Source organism: Hemitrygon akajei, chromosome 9 (assembly GCF_048418815.1).
Source record: "Hemitrygon akajei chromosome 9, sHemAka1.3, whole genome shotgun sequence".
Lineage (NCBI taxonomy): Eukaryota > Metazoa > Chordata > Chondrichthyes > Myliobatiformes > Dasyatidae > Hemitrygon > Hemitrygon akajei.
The window spans coordinates 100,932,493-100,949,694 of NC_133132.1; the positions used below are offsets into that span (position 1 = coordinate 100,932,493).

Here is a 17,202-nt window from a genome sequence, read left to right on the forward strand (position 1 = left end):
CACAAAGTACAAACATTAAGTATTTACAAGTAGTAAATAAATTCAAATTGAAATATAATTACCACTGTCTATAAAACAGCCACTTCCTTGGGGGTCCGCTGCTCCTGGAAATCCCCCACCGTACCCGTTGGGATGGCACGCTCCCTCTCCCAGTACAGTTGGGCATGAACATATTCCCGGAAGAGGGGCAGCAGTCAACCCTGGCCGAGCCCTCGACTGTCTGCCATCTTGACCCATGAATGGCCATCTTGGCCAGGCCCAGGAGCAAGCCCACCAGTAGATCCCCCTCGCAACCCGCCCCCTTCTGTACAGGGTGCCCCATATGAGGAGCGTGGGGTTGAAATGCACCCAGAAGCTGGGCAGCCACCCCTTCAGTTATCAGACAGGGGCTGCAACCTCTCACACTCCGTATAAGCGTAGTAAACCTACTCCTCCCGGCCACAGAATGCACAGGTGGACCGGGTGTCAGTCAACCTACTGAAAGACCTGTTGCACAATACAGCCCTACACAACACCTTCCACCCCAGGTCTCCAATGTATAGGGGAAAGGGGGAGGGGAAGACCCCTGCATCGAGAGATATCCACTGGGGCCTCCTCCGCTGCCAGATGGTAAAACAAACCACCAAGGTGAGTCTGGTTGGCAGATGAATGCAAGGAAGTGAAAGGTATGTGGGAGCGGCCCGTACAAGAAACGCTTTGGAGTGTCACAGAAGGATACGGTTAGTATCCCCACGAAACAGTACACATTGTGCAGGACCCTGTCCCATGTGGTATCCAGTGACCTAGGTTCGATCAGCTGGGACCTCTCCACTTCTGCGAGTCCCCTCGGCAACCACCGGACTAGGCTGGGGAACCCATCCCCCACCGGCGCAGGAGCACTCTGTCTGGATGAGACTAGACCCCATACCCTCAGCAGCTCTCGGTAAAAGAAAGGCAGTTCTCTGACAGGGGTCCAGCTGATGATGTCCGTTGGAAGCTGCACGCCATCCTTCAGGGAGTGTCTTGGGCGGAGGAAGTGTGTCGCCAGTGCGTGCCATCTTGGAGAGTGGTTACTATACAGGTATCCCTGCAAGGTCCAGAGGTGGAGAGCTGCCAGCTGGGTGCGCACACACGCCAATGACTTACCACCCTCCGCAATCGATCAGAAGACTCAAGACCACAGCAGAGACCCAGAGGAAATCCTCCAGCCTCTTCTGGGTTCTGGAGACAAAAGAAGTGGGCAGCAGGACTAAAGTAATCAGCTGGTACCATATCATGGAGGCAACCAGCAGAGTTCTAATGAAGAAAAGGAAGCAATATTGCAATCAGATCTCATCCAGTTCCAAGGAACATAACACCATTACACAGAGGAGCAGGATTAGGCCACTCAAAGTCTGCTCCACTATTCGATCATGGCTGATTTATTTTCCCTCTCAATCCCATTCTCCTGCATCCTTCCTTGTAACCTTTGATGCCCTGACTAATCAAGAACCTATCAACCTTCACTTTAAATATACCCAATGTCTTGTCCTCCACAGCCACCTGCAACAATTAATTCCACAGATTCGCCACTTCTGGTTGTATTCCTCCTCGACTGCATCAGCAGCAGAATCTGCGTGCTTTGTCGTAGTTGATGCACTTCCCTGATTTTGTTCTATTTCCCCACACACTTTGTTTCCCTTATTCCTCTTGCCCCCTTTCCCACTTCTTCCCCCTTCCTTTCCAGTCCTGATGCAGGGTCTCAGCTCAAAATGTCAACACTTCATTACTTTCCATAGATGGTGTCTGACTTGGCGAGTTCCTCCAGCATTTTATATTGTACTTCTCATTGCCTTGTAATCTCTGTCCATCTCCTTCCTTCCTCCATCTGGTTCCCCACTTTCTTCCCTTCATTCCATATTCTCCAAAGGTTCTAGGGTTCATTTTATTATTGAAGTGCATATGCAGAAAACTGAGATTTATCTTCTCCAGATAGCCAGAAAGTACAGAAAACCGTAGAAGTACTTGAAGAAAAACATCAATCTACCACTCCACCATCGAGTAGTAATTCCCCAATCCTCTGTGCTCCCATTTCTCTCCTGGAGTCTTCTTGGGTTTTGCAGAGCATCAGGTCACTCAATCAAACTACAGACTCCAAGTCTCAGGCTCCAACAGTTTCAGAAGTAAAATTAAGATTAAAAAGATGTAGGCCTCCGTTAGTCTCCATAGACCATGGATTTGCGTCTTGGAAAGTTTCCAGGGCACAAGCCTGGGCAAGGTTTTTTTGTAAAATGGAAGACCGGCAGTTGCCCAAGCTGCAAGCCTCCCCTCTCCACACCACCGATGTTGTCCAAGGGAAGGGCATTACGACCCATACAGCTTGGCACCGGTGTCGTCACAGAGCAATGTGTGGTTAAGTGCCTTGCTCGAGGACACACACACAGCATCAGCCAAAGCTTGAACTAGCGATAGAAAGAACAAGTAAAAGACATAGGAAAGCTGAAATGACTGACTATCTGAAAGATGTTGCCCAAGGAATTGTTCACCGGAAGAAGTTGCAATTTGAGATGAAGTCTAATAACTAGGCCTTGATATATTTCTACTCCCCAAATGGTCAAAATAAAACCAAATAACGAGGACTAAAATACCTAACCCAAGAAATGCCACCCCTTTCATTATCTTGGTCCATGGAAAAACACAATCAGAATCAGGTTTATTATCACCGGCATGTGTGGTGAATTTTGTTAACTTAGCAGCAGCAGTTCAATGTAATACATAATCTAGCAAAGAAAAAAAAATTAAAAATAATAATAAACAAGTAAATCAATTTCATATATTGAATAGATTTTTAAAATGTGCAGAAACAGAAATGCTGTATATTAAAGAAGTGAAGTTGTGTCCAAGGCTTCAATGTATATTTAGGAATCAGGTGGCAGAGGGGAAGAAGCTGTTCCTGAATCACTGAGTGTGTGCCTTCAGGCTTCTGTACCTCCTACCTGACTGTAACAGTGAGAAAAGGGCATAAAGCTGGGCCTGATCAATCCTGGCTGGGTCACCTGGGCGAGGAAGTATAGTGATTAAAGACTCGAAACACCCAATAACCCAGGTTACATTACTGATGTGACCAAGCGCACACCCAGTTAAAGAGCTTCTTCGGACCTTAGCTTCTTCTAACTATCACCTCTGAGCTGCTCACATCATTCCTTTTTACCTGCCACCCCCCCCCCCCCTTCCTCCACATCCATCATGTGAGCTCATGCACCTCTCCCTCAACCTCTGTCCCCTTATTCTGGCTTCTTCCCCCTTCCTTTTCAGTCATGATGAAGGGTCACAGCCCAAAATGGCAACAGCTTATTCCCCTTCATAAATGCTACCTGACCAGCAGAGTTTCTCCTGCACTTTGTGTGTGTGTTACTCTGAACTTCCACCATCCGCAGAATCTCTGGTATTTACTCTCAGAGTTCAACACTCAACAGGAAGGAATTTTCAACTTGAATATTCATTACATGGTTATCTGCTGCTCTTGGGCAATTTCAGCACAAACTGAATGCCACACAGGAGGAGTTTGGCTGGTATCCATTGTTAGCAGACAAAAATGCAATACAATAAACATTCTCATTAACTGAAGAATCTCAGCAACTCCCACATATGGAAGGTCTTTTACATAAAAATCAGGAAACTCAGATGAATGAGGTGTTCACCATGCAGAGCAGCTCAAAAATTGGGTTTTAAAAGACTAACTAGCTGCAGGAACAGTTTACTATACAGATCACAGCAGGTCAACACATCAACTTTTATTTGTTGTGTTTCTGCACAACTACATACCAATTAAATAGAAGTACACACGTGGGAGATGGCTTTAACTGGTGTATTCGCATGAGACAGAGCACAATGCGCATGCATAGACAACAGATTGATACATAGTGTGAGGGGGGAGGTCATTACTCTAAAAGAAATAATTATACTTCCTCCCATAAACTGTATAACATAACTGTATAAAACATAAAACTGTATAAAACATTCAATCTCCCCTTCATAAACCCATATTCCAAAATAAACATGCTTTCAAAATAATGGTCTATAACTAGCTTCACTGTTGTAAAGATTCAGCCTACTGGGTGGCACTCTTGTTTCTTTCAGGATAGCGCCCCTGAACCTGTGGAGTGGCATCAGGTTTGTCAGGTGTCTTGTCTAAGACAACATTTGCAGTTTCCCATGTCACGTTTATGTCAGTGACATCATCACCAAGAGGCAAGTCCGGTGACTGTAACGTGTCTCTCTTGTTGGATGCGATCAACTCAGCTGTGTTCTTTGGTTGAGCATCCAGTATCTGGTCCACATGATGTCTCCATGTCTGATGTCCTACTGTGAACATCAGTAGTCTGGTTCTTGTAGCTATCTCTACTGGGTCCACTCATCTTCTTGGTAATCATGCACTGGGACTTCCTGTCCTACCTCAAAGTTCCTTACTGCTTCACTTGGCAACTGGCTGAACTGTTTATTCTGTACTTCCCTGCATAGACCTGGCTTCAGGAGGTCTATGCGAGATCTCAGATTCCTGCTCATGACCAGCATTGCAGATGTTTGATTTGTCATCCCATGAACAGGGCTCCTATACACAAAAGTTGTCCACCTCGTGTTGTAGAGAAAGATCCTCCTTGTACAGCACTTTAATGGACTTCTTAAAGGTTTGGATAAACCTTTCACCTAACCCATTCATTGCTGGGTGGTGAGGAGCTGACTTGAAATGTCTGATGCCATTTTTCTTCATGAACAGTTGGAATTCTTCTGACATGTATTGCGGTCCATTGTCACTCACAATTTCTTTGGGTAAGCGGTTTCTGGTGAAGACAGTCCTCAGAGCGGATACAGTCTTTGTTGAGGTGGTTGACTTCATTGGTATAACCTCGCGGCCACTTCAAATGAGCATCCGTGGCAATCAGAAACATGGAGGCCATCAATGGCCCAGCGAAGTCAATATGCACTCTTTGCCATGGCGACAATGGCCACTCCCACGGGTGTAACTTTTTGGTATCTCAAAGAACTTTTAGCCTAGTCTTCAATCTGTTCATCTATTCCTGGCCACCACACATAACTCTAGGCAAGACTCTTCATCTTGACTCTACCCAGATGTCCTTCATGCAGATTTTCTAGCACACTGGCGTGCAGTTTCGACGGAACCACAGCACAAGATCTACACAGCAACGTTCTTTGACATACCGACAGTTGATCTTGTCTCACTGAGAACTCTGGAAACATAGAGTTATCATGAGCTGGCCAGTATCGCATGATGATGGCATAGGCTTTTGAAAATGTCAGGTCAGTCCATGTTTCTCTTTGTAGTTCCGAATTTGTTACTGGCAACTGGTCCACCAACATGGAGTGGAACACTTCTGCTGGTCACAGTATGAATACTTTTCTTCTTCACGTCAACAGTGGAAGATGTGAAATATTCACTCAGCCTGGTAAGAACTTTACCAAGTTTCCAGTGTGCTCTTCATCACTCTTGCCAGTCAAAATGATGTCTTCAAGATAACACTGTGTTCCTGGTATATCTTGGAGCACATGGTCCATTGCTGTTTGCAGCAGCTCCATCAATTTGGCAATGCCAAAGATGGGACAATTATATTGGAACAGTCCCTTGTGAGTGTTGATTGTGAGGAACTTCCTGCTTAACTCCTCAATCTCAATTTGCAGATAGGCCTGTGACAAGTCAATCTTTGAAAACCTCTCCCCAGTTGCCAAAGATGTCTTCTATTTGTGGCAGGGTATACTGCACAGTATGCAGCAGTGTGGGTTGATGCTCACCTTGAAATACACACATATGTGAACGGCTCAAGACTTCCCTTTCTTGATCACTGGGACAATGGGCGTGACCTAATCGCTGCACTCAATCTGGAGAGAATTCCAGATGCCTCTAAGCTCTGCAGTTTAGCATCCACTGGATGTACTTTATGGAATCTTGGTGTTTGTCGCTGTTCCATCCAATTAAAGCCTTCATGCCTTGGAGTTCACCAATTCCCTTGACAAACACCTACTTATTAGCATTATTCAACTGTGCCAGTCTCTGGTTAGTGTTATCACGTGGGCAGTCGTTGATGCGACACTGAGAGCTTTGATTGAGTGCCAGTCGCGCGGGGGGGGGGGGGGGGGTAGAGAGAGAGAGAGATATCCATACATTACATTACTTATTTGCAGATACAAAGTGGAACAGGTTCTTCATCTATTTAACACTAGCCTATTCACAGGACAATTTACAATAACAAATTAACCTACTAACTGGAACATCTTTGGACTGTGGAAGAAACCTGTACATTGTAGGAAATCCACACTCTCACAGGAAGAACGTGCGAGCTTCCTTACAGAAAGCACTAGAATTGAACTCCAACACCCTGATGGGTAACAGCATTGTGCTCACACTTACACTACCGTGGTTTAATCCTTTCCATAGATTCTGCTGATCTGCTGAGCTCCCTCACCATTTTGTGCTCTGGATTTCCAGTATCTGCCAAATCTCTTGTGCTTACTGTGTAGCTGGCATCTACTCTTACACTGTCAAACCTGGCCTCAGGACCTCCCAAAGCACTTCAAACCATAAAATATGTTTTCACTATGGCAAAACGGACAAAGAAATAACCAATTTCAATGCAAGCAGCTCCAGAAATACTCTCACACAAAAAAAACTTTCAGATTGTCAGAAATCTAAAAAAATTAATGTTGGAAGTACCAGGCAGCATCTATAGAGACAAGACTTCACGTCAGTGAGCTTCTCTCAGGATTCTATTTCTGAAACAAGATCAGCTATTTGAAGCAATAACTATTTCTCATTTCATGCAAACTGTATAACCTGCTGAGTGCTTTCAGCATTTATTTCACAAAAGAGAAACCTAGGTTTCTCGAGTTAAATGAAAATAAGTCATAAAATGAAGGCTTATCAAGGCAGGATTCTTAGCAGCGTGGGGGTCCACCACTATAGATCCCTCAAACGCACTTCACAAGCTGATATGGTGTGTTGGCCCTCATCACTCATGAGATCGAGTTCAAAAACTCTGAGATAATGTTGCAAATCTACAAAACCCTGGTTAAACCACATTTGGAATATTGTGTTCAGTGGAAGCTTCTGAGATGGCGCAGAGGAGATTTATGAGGACACTGCCAGGGTTAGAGAGCAGGTATCAAGGTAGGTTGAGTGAGTTTGGGCTTTTCTTCCTGCAGCAAAGGAGGACGAGAGGTGATTTTATAGGGCTGTACAAGAAGATAAGAGGGATGGAGCAAGCGAACAGCCCGAGACCCTTTCGCAGGGTGGAAATAGCTAAAATGAGGGGGCATAATTTTAAGGTGATTGGAGGAAAGTATAAGGGATGATGTCAGAGTTAAGTTTTTTTAAAACACCAAGAGTGGTGGGAGTCGGGGCTGACACTTTCAAGAACTCGACAACTCATGTTCTCGATATTATTTATTTATTATTTTGTACTGCACAGTTTGTCGTCTTTGTAGTTTTTCATTGATCCTATTGCATTTTTATCTACTATGAATGCCTGTAAGATAATGAATCTCAGGGGAGTATATGGTGATATCTACGTGCTTTGATAAAGAATGTACTCTGAACTTTGGTAGACAGATACATTAGGGACATTTAAGAGACTCCTAGATAGGCACGTGATGACAGAAAAATGGAGAGCTATGTAGGAGAAAGGGGTCAGATTGATTTTAGAGTAGGTTTAAAAAGTTAGCATAACATCGTGGGCCGGAAGATTTGCGCTGTGATGCAAGGTGTACTTTTAGACCTTGCTACATGTGGGATTGTGTGCAGAGAGGCACCAGAAGGGAAACAAGCCCTGATTCTACACCCCACTCCCAACAGGCTCCCAACAAAAGGGGATAACTACCCTAATTTAAGGACTCTTATCTTGTTATTTCATGCTTGTTATTTACTGCTATTTATTATCTGCAGTTCCACAGCTTATTTACAGTTTACAGATCCTGTTTACAAATACTGTTCTATGTATGCCCACAGAAAAAGATTCTCAGGGTTGTATGTAGTGATACGTATTTACTCTGATAATAAATTTTACTTTGAACTTTATATTTTATGTTAAGGACCCAGATGGAAACATAATTGCAAGAGATTAGGCAAATGTTGGAAACAGAGCAACACAGACAAAATGATAGGACTCAACAAGATCAGGCAGAAACTATGGAGAGAAATAAACAGTCGATATTTCAGGCCAAGACCCTTCATCAGGATGGGAACAAAACAGGCAGAATCCAGAATAAGGTGGGGGACCCGAGTTAGAGTGATTTTTCGGTTTAGCACATCTGGCAAATAACTTTAGCCACCAAATCTGAAAACAGATTGTAGATTTAATTTAAAATGCAGCTCTGAATAATAGGTTCTTAAAAGCCTTGAATCACTGACCAGACAATGTTGATTAAAAGTCATTTAGATGTCTGTGATGTGGGTGCAAATCAGGAGATGTGAAGTTTGTGTGTAGTTTCAAAGAAAGCATTGTGGATGCATTGTAAATGTGGAATTGTATTTGGATGTTTAGCATATAAAACAGAGCCCACATTGGAGAAGTGAGACCAGTCTACCGAGAGCATCTTCATGATGTTTGCTGTATCTTGTTTTGTTGATTAAAGAGGCTACTTCACACCTACCAGTACTTTTTTCCAGCGTACAAACTGGCAAATGATAGGTGAGACCATTGTTCTCTAAATATTCTTGTATAGTCTGTCCCTCCAAAAGCAGTCAAATTTAAGATTTTACCTATGCCCCTCTTTGTGTGCAGTTTGATTATTACATTTATCTTCAAGAGAACAGAGTTGCCTGAAAAAAAAAGGCTTCATTGCATTCGTAACTGTTCAGGATGTTTCAAGGTACTATAAAAATGTAATTATGTCTTCGTTAAAATGAATACATTTTCCACCAGGGTATCACAAATAGCTGGATGAAATCTCATTCCCATGACTACTTACTGTACCAGATGAGGTGGTTGAAGCCAGTCCAGACCAGTGAGTAAAAGCAATACCTTACACTGGTTAGAGTCATAGAACACTACAGCACAGAAACAAGCCCTTCGGCCCAGTTTCAGCGACAGGTTGCTATCAATGCAATGCTCCTCAGACAGGATGAAGAGATCATTACTCCCCAGTGCCATTCGGCTTTACAATTCAACCGCCAGGAGTAAGATATGTTAAAGTGCCGGGGTTAGGACTCAATGTATTTAAGTAAACTACTTAAGAACTTTTTAAAAGCTATTATTAATGCTTTTTGAGAGGGTGATTTTAGATGCATATCATATTATTACTGAGTTAAGTATTGTATGTAATTAGTTTTGCTACAATAAGTGTATGGGACATTGGAAAAAATGTTGAATTTCCCCATGGGGATGAATAAAGTATCTATCTATCTAGTCCATGCTGAATTATTATTCTGCCTAGTCCCATTAACCCACACCAGGACCATAGCTCTCCATACTCCTTCCTATTCATATACCAATCCAAAGTTCTCTTAAATACTGCAATTTAACCCACATCCACCACTTTGCTGGCAGTTTATCCCATACTTGTAGCACCCTCTGGTTGAAGTTCCCTCTCATGTTTCCCGTAAGTATTCCACCTTTCACGTTTTACCCATAACTTCTAGTTGTCGTCTCACCCAGCATCAATGGAAACTGTCTGCTTGCATCTACCCTATTATATCCCTCAATTTTGTATACCTTTGTCAAATCTCCCCTCATTCTCCAATGCTTCAGGAGCATAGTCCTAACCTATTCAATCTTTCACTATAACTCAGGTCCTCAACATACTTGTAAGTTTTTTCTGTACTCTTTCAATCTTATTGACTTCTTTCCTAAAGGTAGGTAACCAAAACTGCACATAATATTCTAAATTAGGCCTCACCAATGTCTTGTACAACTTTAACAGGACATTGCAACTCCTCTACTCAATACATGGATGGATCTGTATTCCCAGATCCTTCTGTTCTACCATACACCTCAATGCTCTACTGTTCACCATACAAGCCAGGGATTCCCAACCATTTCTATGCCATGGTCCACAAGGGGTCCACAGATCCCAGGTTGGGAACCCATGGTAAGTTTGACCCTGGTTTGTACTCCTGAGGTGCAACACATCACACTTGTCAGCATTAAATTCCATCTGACATTTTTCATCCCATTTTTCAGCTGGCCAGATCCTGCTGCAAGCTTTGATCGCCTTCCTCACTGTCAGCTACACCTTTAATCTTGGTGTTATTCACAAATTTCTTGATCCAGTTTATCACATTATGATCCAGATCATTAACACAGATGACAAACAACAATGGACCCAGTACTGATCTCTGCAGCACACTAATCACAGGCCTCTAGCCAGATAGGCAACCATCTACCTTCTCCCACAAAGCGAATGTCAAATCTGATTTACTACCATGTCCTGAACGCCACCAACTTCATTTTCTTGACCAACCTCCCATGCAGGATCTTGCAAAGGCCTTGCTGAAGTCCTGCAAATCAGTAGCTCTGGAAAGGCGTGCGCCCATGCAGACACACAATCTAGCTCCAACTTTGGGCATAAAATTAATTTAAAATGGGAACTGACGCAGATGGTCATAACCACTTCCACAAGGGAGACAATGAATTACAGCTCAGCACCCAGACCGTGAACCAGTACAAGTCTGTAGAGTATGAAGGACATTTATCAACATATAACAAGGAGCGCGAATGATTTGAGTTTCAGAATTAATTGCTGAATTATTTTAGGGTCAAAGAAAGGTTGGTTGAAGATAAACAACTAATCCTTAATGATGAGATAATTCTATCATGAGATAATTCTATCTAAATTAACTGTAACAAACATCCTGACTGAACAATTAACATATTTTCTTAAGAAACCTAGATAGCTACACTATTCTACAGAGACCATAATTTTATCAAACACACATTTGTATCAAATAGCAGAACAAAATTAATACCAATTCTAAGCACACACACAAAATGCTGGAGGAACTCAGTAGGTCAGGGAACATCTATGAAGTTGAAGTTTTGGACTGAGACCCTTCATCAGGACTTGAAAAGGGGAGGGGGGAGAAGCCAGAATATCAATCCCAGGTTTACATGCTGCAGGCATCCCTCGTGAATTTTGGAATTTAGAACTCAGAAATTGGCTATTGCAAGAACTAAAGAAAAAAAAAAGAGCAGGAATCGTCCCTCTTGTCCTTTGAGCCTGCTCCAGCATTCATTAAGATTATGGCAAATATTTTTCCTTAGCGCCATTTTCTAGCACCATTTTCATATCCCTTATTGCTCATAAATCAAAGTCTCCATTTTGAATGGACACAATAACTGAAGCTCCACTCAGTTCAAGTCACTGAACGACCAGTTTCTGAGCTGCAGTCTAGAATGACATGCAGCATAGAAGTGTGAATGAGCTGGAACAGTTTACCTCTAACTTGCGTTGTAAATGCACATGATGCTACATATCAATCTTCTGGAATATATTTTATTATTTATTAATTTATTTGTGGTAATATTGGTGTGTGCGAGTTACATGTACTGTGTTGTGCACCTTGATCCAAAGGAACATTATTTGACTTGGCAGTATACATGTATGTAAACCGTTGAATGACAATAAATCTGAACTTGACTTGAACTTATATGGCCTTGAACATTGGCCTTCTCTGACATTATTTGACATGACACGGTATCATGACAGCAAAACTGTCATTGACTTTAACAGAGGAGTGTTTACATCAATGACGCTGAGGTTGAAAGTCTTAAGTTACTAGGAATGATCATCAACAGCTTATTCTGGTCCAACCACAGAAGCCATGACTAAAAAGTGCTTACCAACACCTCGACTTCAGGGAGCTGAAGAAATTTGGTACATCTCCTTTGACTCTCACCAATTTTTGTTGATACACCACAGAAAGCATCCAATCTGGATGCATCATGGCTTGATGCGGTAACTGCTCTGCCTAAGACTGCAAGAAGCTACAGAAAGGCATGTCCATAAATCACAGCAACTAGCCTTCCCGCTGCAGACCCCATCTACACTTCTTGCTGCCTCGGTAATGCAACATAATTAAAGATCCCACTGACTCAAACATTCTCTCTTCTCCCACCCCCAACCCCTCCCCATCAGGTAGATGATACAAAAGCTTGAAGTGAGTGAACAACTTCACCGTACTCACTGAACTGATTCCACAATCTATAAACTCAATACTTTCAAGGACTCTACAACTCATGTCCTCAGTATTATTTATTTACTTTTTTTTGTATTTGCACAGTTAGTCTTCTTTTGCACTTTGATCGTCAATCTTTGTGTGTAGTTTGCCATTGATTTGACCGCATTTCTTTGTTCTACTGTGAATGCCTACAATAAGTAAATGGCAGTAAATGGTGACATATGTACTTTGATAATATATTTGCTTTTAACTTTTGAACGTTGAAGCCTAAAAACATGTACCAGCAGGCTCAAGGACAGTTTCTTTCTCACCGTTGTAACTGAATGACCCCAGTACGATAAGATGGATTCTTGACCTCACAATCTACCTCGCTGTGGCCTTGCACCTTATTGCACTGTACTTCCTGTTTCTCTTTTTACTGCATTCTTACTTTTTCCCTATCTCAGTACACTGTTACAATGAAATGATCAGTATGGATAGCAAGTAAACATAAGGTTTGTCACTGTACATAATAAACCAATTTACTTGCTCCCAAGCTTCAAAATAAATTTATTATCAAAGTACATGTGTGTCACCATATTCTACTGAGATACAATTTCCTTCAGGCATTCACAGAACAAAGAAACACAAAAGAAACAATTCAGTGTTGAGGTGAGTCATGTTATTCACTCCAGTTCAGAAGCCCGATGGTTGAAAGGTAATAACTGTTCCTGAAACTGGTGGTGTGGGACCCGAAGCTCCCGCACCTCCTTCCTGATAGCAGCAGCGAGAAGTGAACATAGCATGCCTGGATGAAGAGGGTCCTTGATGATGGACGCTGGCTCTCATGGCACAGCTCATTATAGATGGGGACAGTCTTTTCTGTGCTGTATCCACTACTTCTTGTAGGCTTTTCCATTCTTGCCCATTGGTGTTTCTGTACCCAGGTCCTCAAGACCATAAATGCACCAGTGTTCTTCTCTTGTGGTAGCAGAAACAGTCCTCATCGTTATTTGGTTTATGATCCTGTTGGAATCCTGGTAAGATTTATCAGCAATTAACGTCTACAGTCTCTAATCTGGAGTAGCTAGCTCTCTCCAAAGAGGGAGATAAATGAGAAACACAGACCAGAGAATGGAAATAGAAGAGGACATGAGACTTCCCACGTCAGAGTGTAGCACAATGTGCAACTTGAAACAAAAAAAAGCAGAAAGCCAAAACATAAGAACTCAGTAAGTCAGGCATAAAGAAGGGCGATTCAGAAACCCTACCATCTTCACATTCCCCAACCGTGTCATGCAGTATAGGTCATAAACACAAGAGTCTGCTGAATCTCAATGACTCTAGCTGGTGATACCGAGGTGGCAGGGAACCGCTAAAGGCCACAAAACCAGCCTTCTGGATGGGAAGGAGACCCCAGATGATCTGACACATGACTTTCACAGCTGCGGGGCAGAGGTCTGAGATAAACCACCAACTCTCTTGGCTTGACCATGAGGATAAACTGAAAATGTAGCAAGCAACGTTGATGTGAAGTGAATGGAAGGAAAAGCTGTCCAAGTACATGAGTGCTGAGCTAATTTTATTTCATATAAATGTACAGGGAAGTTTCCAACACTGAGAGTGGCTATGGAATTACTCAGAGCTGAAGCCCTGCCAGAATACTGTTACCATCAACATTCCTTCAAGGGTTTCATAACACAAAACTAAATTAATCAGCAAGTCAGGCAGTATCTGGCCAGTTGAGTTCCTCCAGGTGTGTTTGTGTGTGTGTGTGCGCGTGTTGCTCAAGACTTTCAGCATCTGCAGAGTCTCTTGTGAAAAATGATAGTGTTTTGAGCCAGGACCCTTCATCCTGCTTGACTTGAGTTCTTCCAGCAGTTTGTGTGTTGCTCAAGATTTCCAGCATTTGCAGAATCCCTCCTGCTTGTACCAAAAATTAATCCTCTTTTTGGCACAATCAAAGAAAATGAAAAAAAATCCTCTCAATCCTTACGTCATCCAGCAGACCACAAACCGGTAGGCACCAGAATCCAGGATGTACTGGACTCAATCAACATTTTATGCAGCTCCCAGCTGGTGTTCAGTGAAAGGTCTGTACTCGCTGGAGCTTAGAAGAATAAGAGGGCATCTCATTGAAACCTATCGAATATTGAAAAGTGTAGATAGAGTGGACCATGGAGAGGATGTTTCCTATAATGGAGGAGTCTAGGACCGGAGGCAGCCCCAGAATAGAGGGTCGTCCCTTTAGAAAGTGGATAAGGAGGAATATCTTTAGCCAGAGAGTAGAAAATCTGAGGGGATGGCTGTGGAGGCCAAGTCATTCGGTATATTTAAAGTAGAGGTTGATAGGCCTTTGATTTCTAAGGGTGAAGGTTATGGGGAGAAGGCAAGATAATGGGATTGAGGAGAACAATAAATTAACTGTGACTGAATGGTGGAGCAGCCTCGATTGGCCAAATGTCCTCATTCTGTTCCACAGGTCACATTAAGATCCTGAAGTTTAACTTCAAATACAGTTGTGTGGCACACAAGTTAAGGTGGGGGGGGGGGGGGGGGGGGTCAAGGCTTCCAGTACTCCAGCTCCCAAATGCTACCCTGTCGGAAACTGCAAACAACAGGGCCAGTAGTAGTCCCATTAACCTCAATAGTTTATTGTTATTCTTCAGCACACGAGTGGAAAGGAGTTACTCCAGATCCGATGCAACATTAAAAAAAAACACAATATAAATAAAATCAATCTATAAAACCCAATGTACGAGTAACTCTTATGTACATTGATTACATGTACATAAAGTGACCTAGGTGATGTGTAGTGGTGTGGGCAGGGGGTCCATGGGGAATGATTCAATTGTTAAATTCTCTGCTCCTACAGGACAGCGCTAAAACCCACACTGGTATCACAGGTAAACAAATCATTGTCTTTGGAAGTGAGGAACTAAGGGACACCAGTGTTGAATGTCCTGTCTTTGCACTGGGAATTCCATTAGATTACATGGATGAGCAACGGCTGCTAATACGCACAAAGATTCAGAGTCCAGTGTATTTCTGCTCGCGATGGTGATCAAGATTGCAGAACATTGTGGACTGCTTTTTAAGTGAATCTGTCAAGTCCATTGCCATCGTCGTAAAGGAAGGTCAAAGCAAAACAAAACTCACCTCATTTACCTTTCAGATGCAAATGCTACAGCACAACTTCCATGAACAATACATTATACGGTCTCACATAAACATGCATTTCGCGTGAACCTGTCAATCTTCAGACCATGCCACTGATGGACTTGCGCGAATATTATTTTGTGACTGTGTGCACTAGGTCGTAACTATATGTGCTGTGTGTGACTATACGTAGTCACATAGTTCCCTTGGCCCCATAGGAACAATGTTTCGTTTAGCTATATACATGTGTGTGGTTGAAAGAACTTGAAGTCAATGCAAATAATGCATTAAAAATGTTTTGATGTACTTGTCTGTAAATCTCTGCAAGTCCACTGGGGAAGTCAGGGCCCAGTGTCTGTGAATCCACTGGACGCTGGAAGCCAAAGACAGCCTGTCCTGAGGTGAGAGGTGTGAGTGTGAGTGATGAGAGTGTGAGTGTGAGTGAGTGTGAGTGAGTGTGTGTGAGTGAGTGTGAGTGAGTGTGAGTGAGTGTGAGAGAGTGTGAGAGAGTGTGAGTGAGAGAGTGCGAGAGAGTGCGAGAGAGTGGCGAGGGAGAGGTGCGAGAGAGTGCGAGAGAGTGCGAGAGAGTGCGAGAGAGTGCGAGAGAGTGCGAGAGGGGTGCGAGAGGGTGCGAGAGGGTGCGAGAGAGTGCGAGAGAGTGCGAGAGAGTGCGAGAGAGTGCGAGAGAGTGCGAGAGAGTGCGAGAGAGTGCGAGAGAGTGCGAGAGAGTGCGAGAGAGTGCGAGAGAGTGCGAGAGAGTGCGAGAGAGTGCGAGAGAGTGCTGAGAGAGTGCGAGAGAGTGCGAGAGAGTGCGAGAGAGAGTGAGAGAGAGAGAGAGAGAGGGGGGGGGGGATGGAAGTACAGTAGGGAGGGATGGGCCATGTTTCTCTATGTTGCCTGGTATGTTCTATTTTGTTATGCTCTGTGTTCTGCCCAGCATTGTGGGCAGGCTATGTTGGCGCCAGAATGTGTGTTGATACTTGTGTCCACCACATCCTCAGGTGTGCTGGTTGTAAACACAAATGACACATTTCACAGTATGTTTGACATACATGCAACAAATTAATCTGAAAACAGTTGAGGAGCCACTGGTCATCAGGTACCTCTTGTGTAAATCCTGTCTAAGTTGGGTTGAGTTGTGGAAGACAGCACATACGTACCTTGCACTGGTCCAATCTTGTTGCTCATGGCGTATCGCAGTATCTGCTCGCTTTTATCATAAAGGACGAAAGTGCGGTCGACAGACAGCTGCTGAGTGGCAGGCACCAGCTGCTGGCCATCGTCATTGATACAGCCCTGGAAAATGATGGTCTGCTTCAGCTGGAAGGAATAGCTCCGAGAGGACTGATCAGGAAGCTCTATGATGTACTTGATATTGGAAGAGCTCTTGATTACTGAAGGGGAAAGAGAAAATACAGAACACTTTCAGGAACATCATATGGAACATCATCACATCAGCCATTACTGTCTGGTTTGGTGCAGCATCCTCTCTCAATAAACAAAAACCACAGCAAACTGTCTGGTCAGCTGAAAAAATCATTGCCTAAAATCTACCTTCACTGTAGGACTGGTATGAATCCAGGAAAATCACTGCTGACACTACCCACCCTGGAAAACTACTCTTCCAAAAGCTCCCTCCTGGAAAGGGCAAAAAGGCTGCAATAAAACAAAAAAACATTTCTTCACTCAGACAGTTAGTCTGATAAACCATTCCAGTTAACCCTTCACGTCACTGCACTGTAAACACATGCAGGTATTTATGTATTTTTGCACATTTCATTCTATACCCCTATTTTAATCTCTAACTTTCACTTTTCTTTGTAACTGTTGAATGCTGTTGCTTTTCATTGCACGCCACGCCCTGACCAATACACAAATTCTGAATGTGTAAATGTATACGTCAAATAGAAGTTGATCCT

General features: G+C 43.2%; 1 protein-coding gene across 1 annotated transcript in view; it reads right to left on the bottom strand.

Moving 5' to 3' along the window:
• The window catches only part of nid1a (nidogen 1a), a 151,159-nt gene that overhangs the window by 99,426 nt on the left and 34,531 nt on the right, over positions 1-17,202 (bottom strand). The window contains exon 8 of the mRNA XM_073056657.1: positions 16,444-16,677. Coding sequence (XP_072912758.1) covers positions 16,444-16,677 — 234 coding nt within the window. The remainder of the gene's footprint in view (positions 1-16,443; positions 16,678-17,202) is intronic.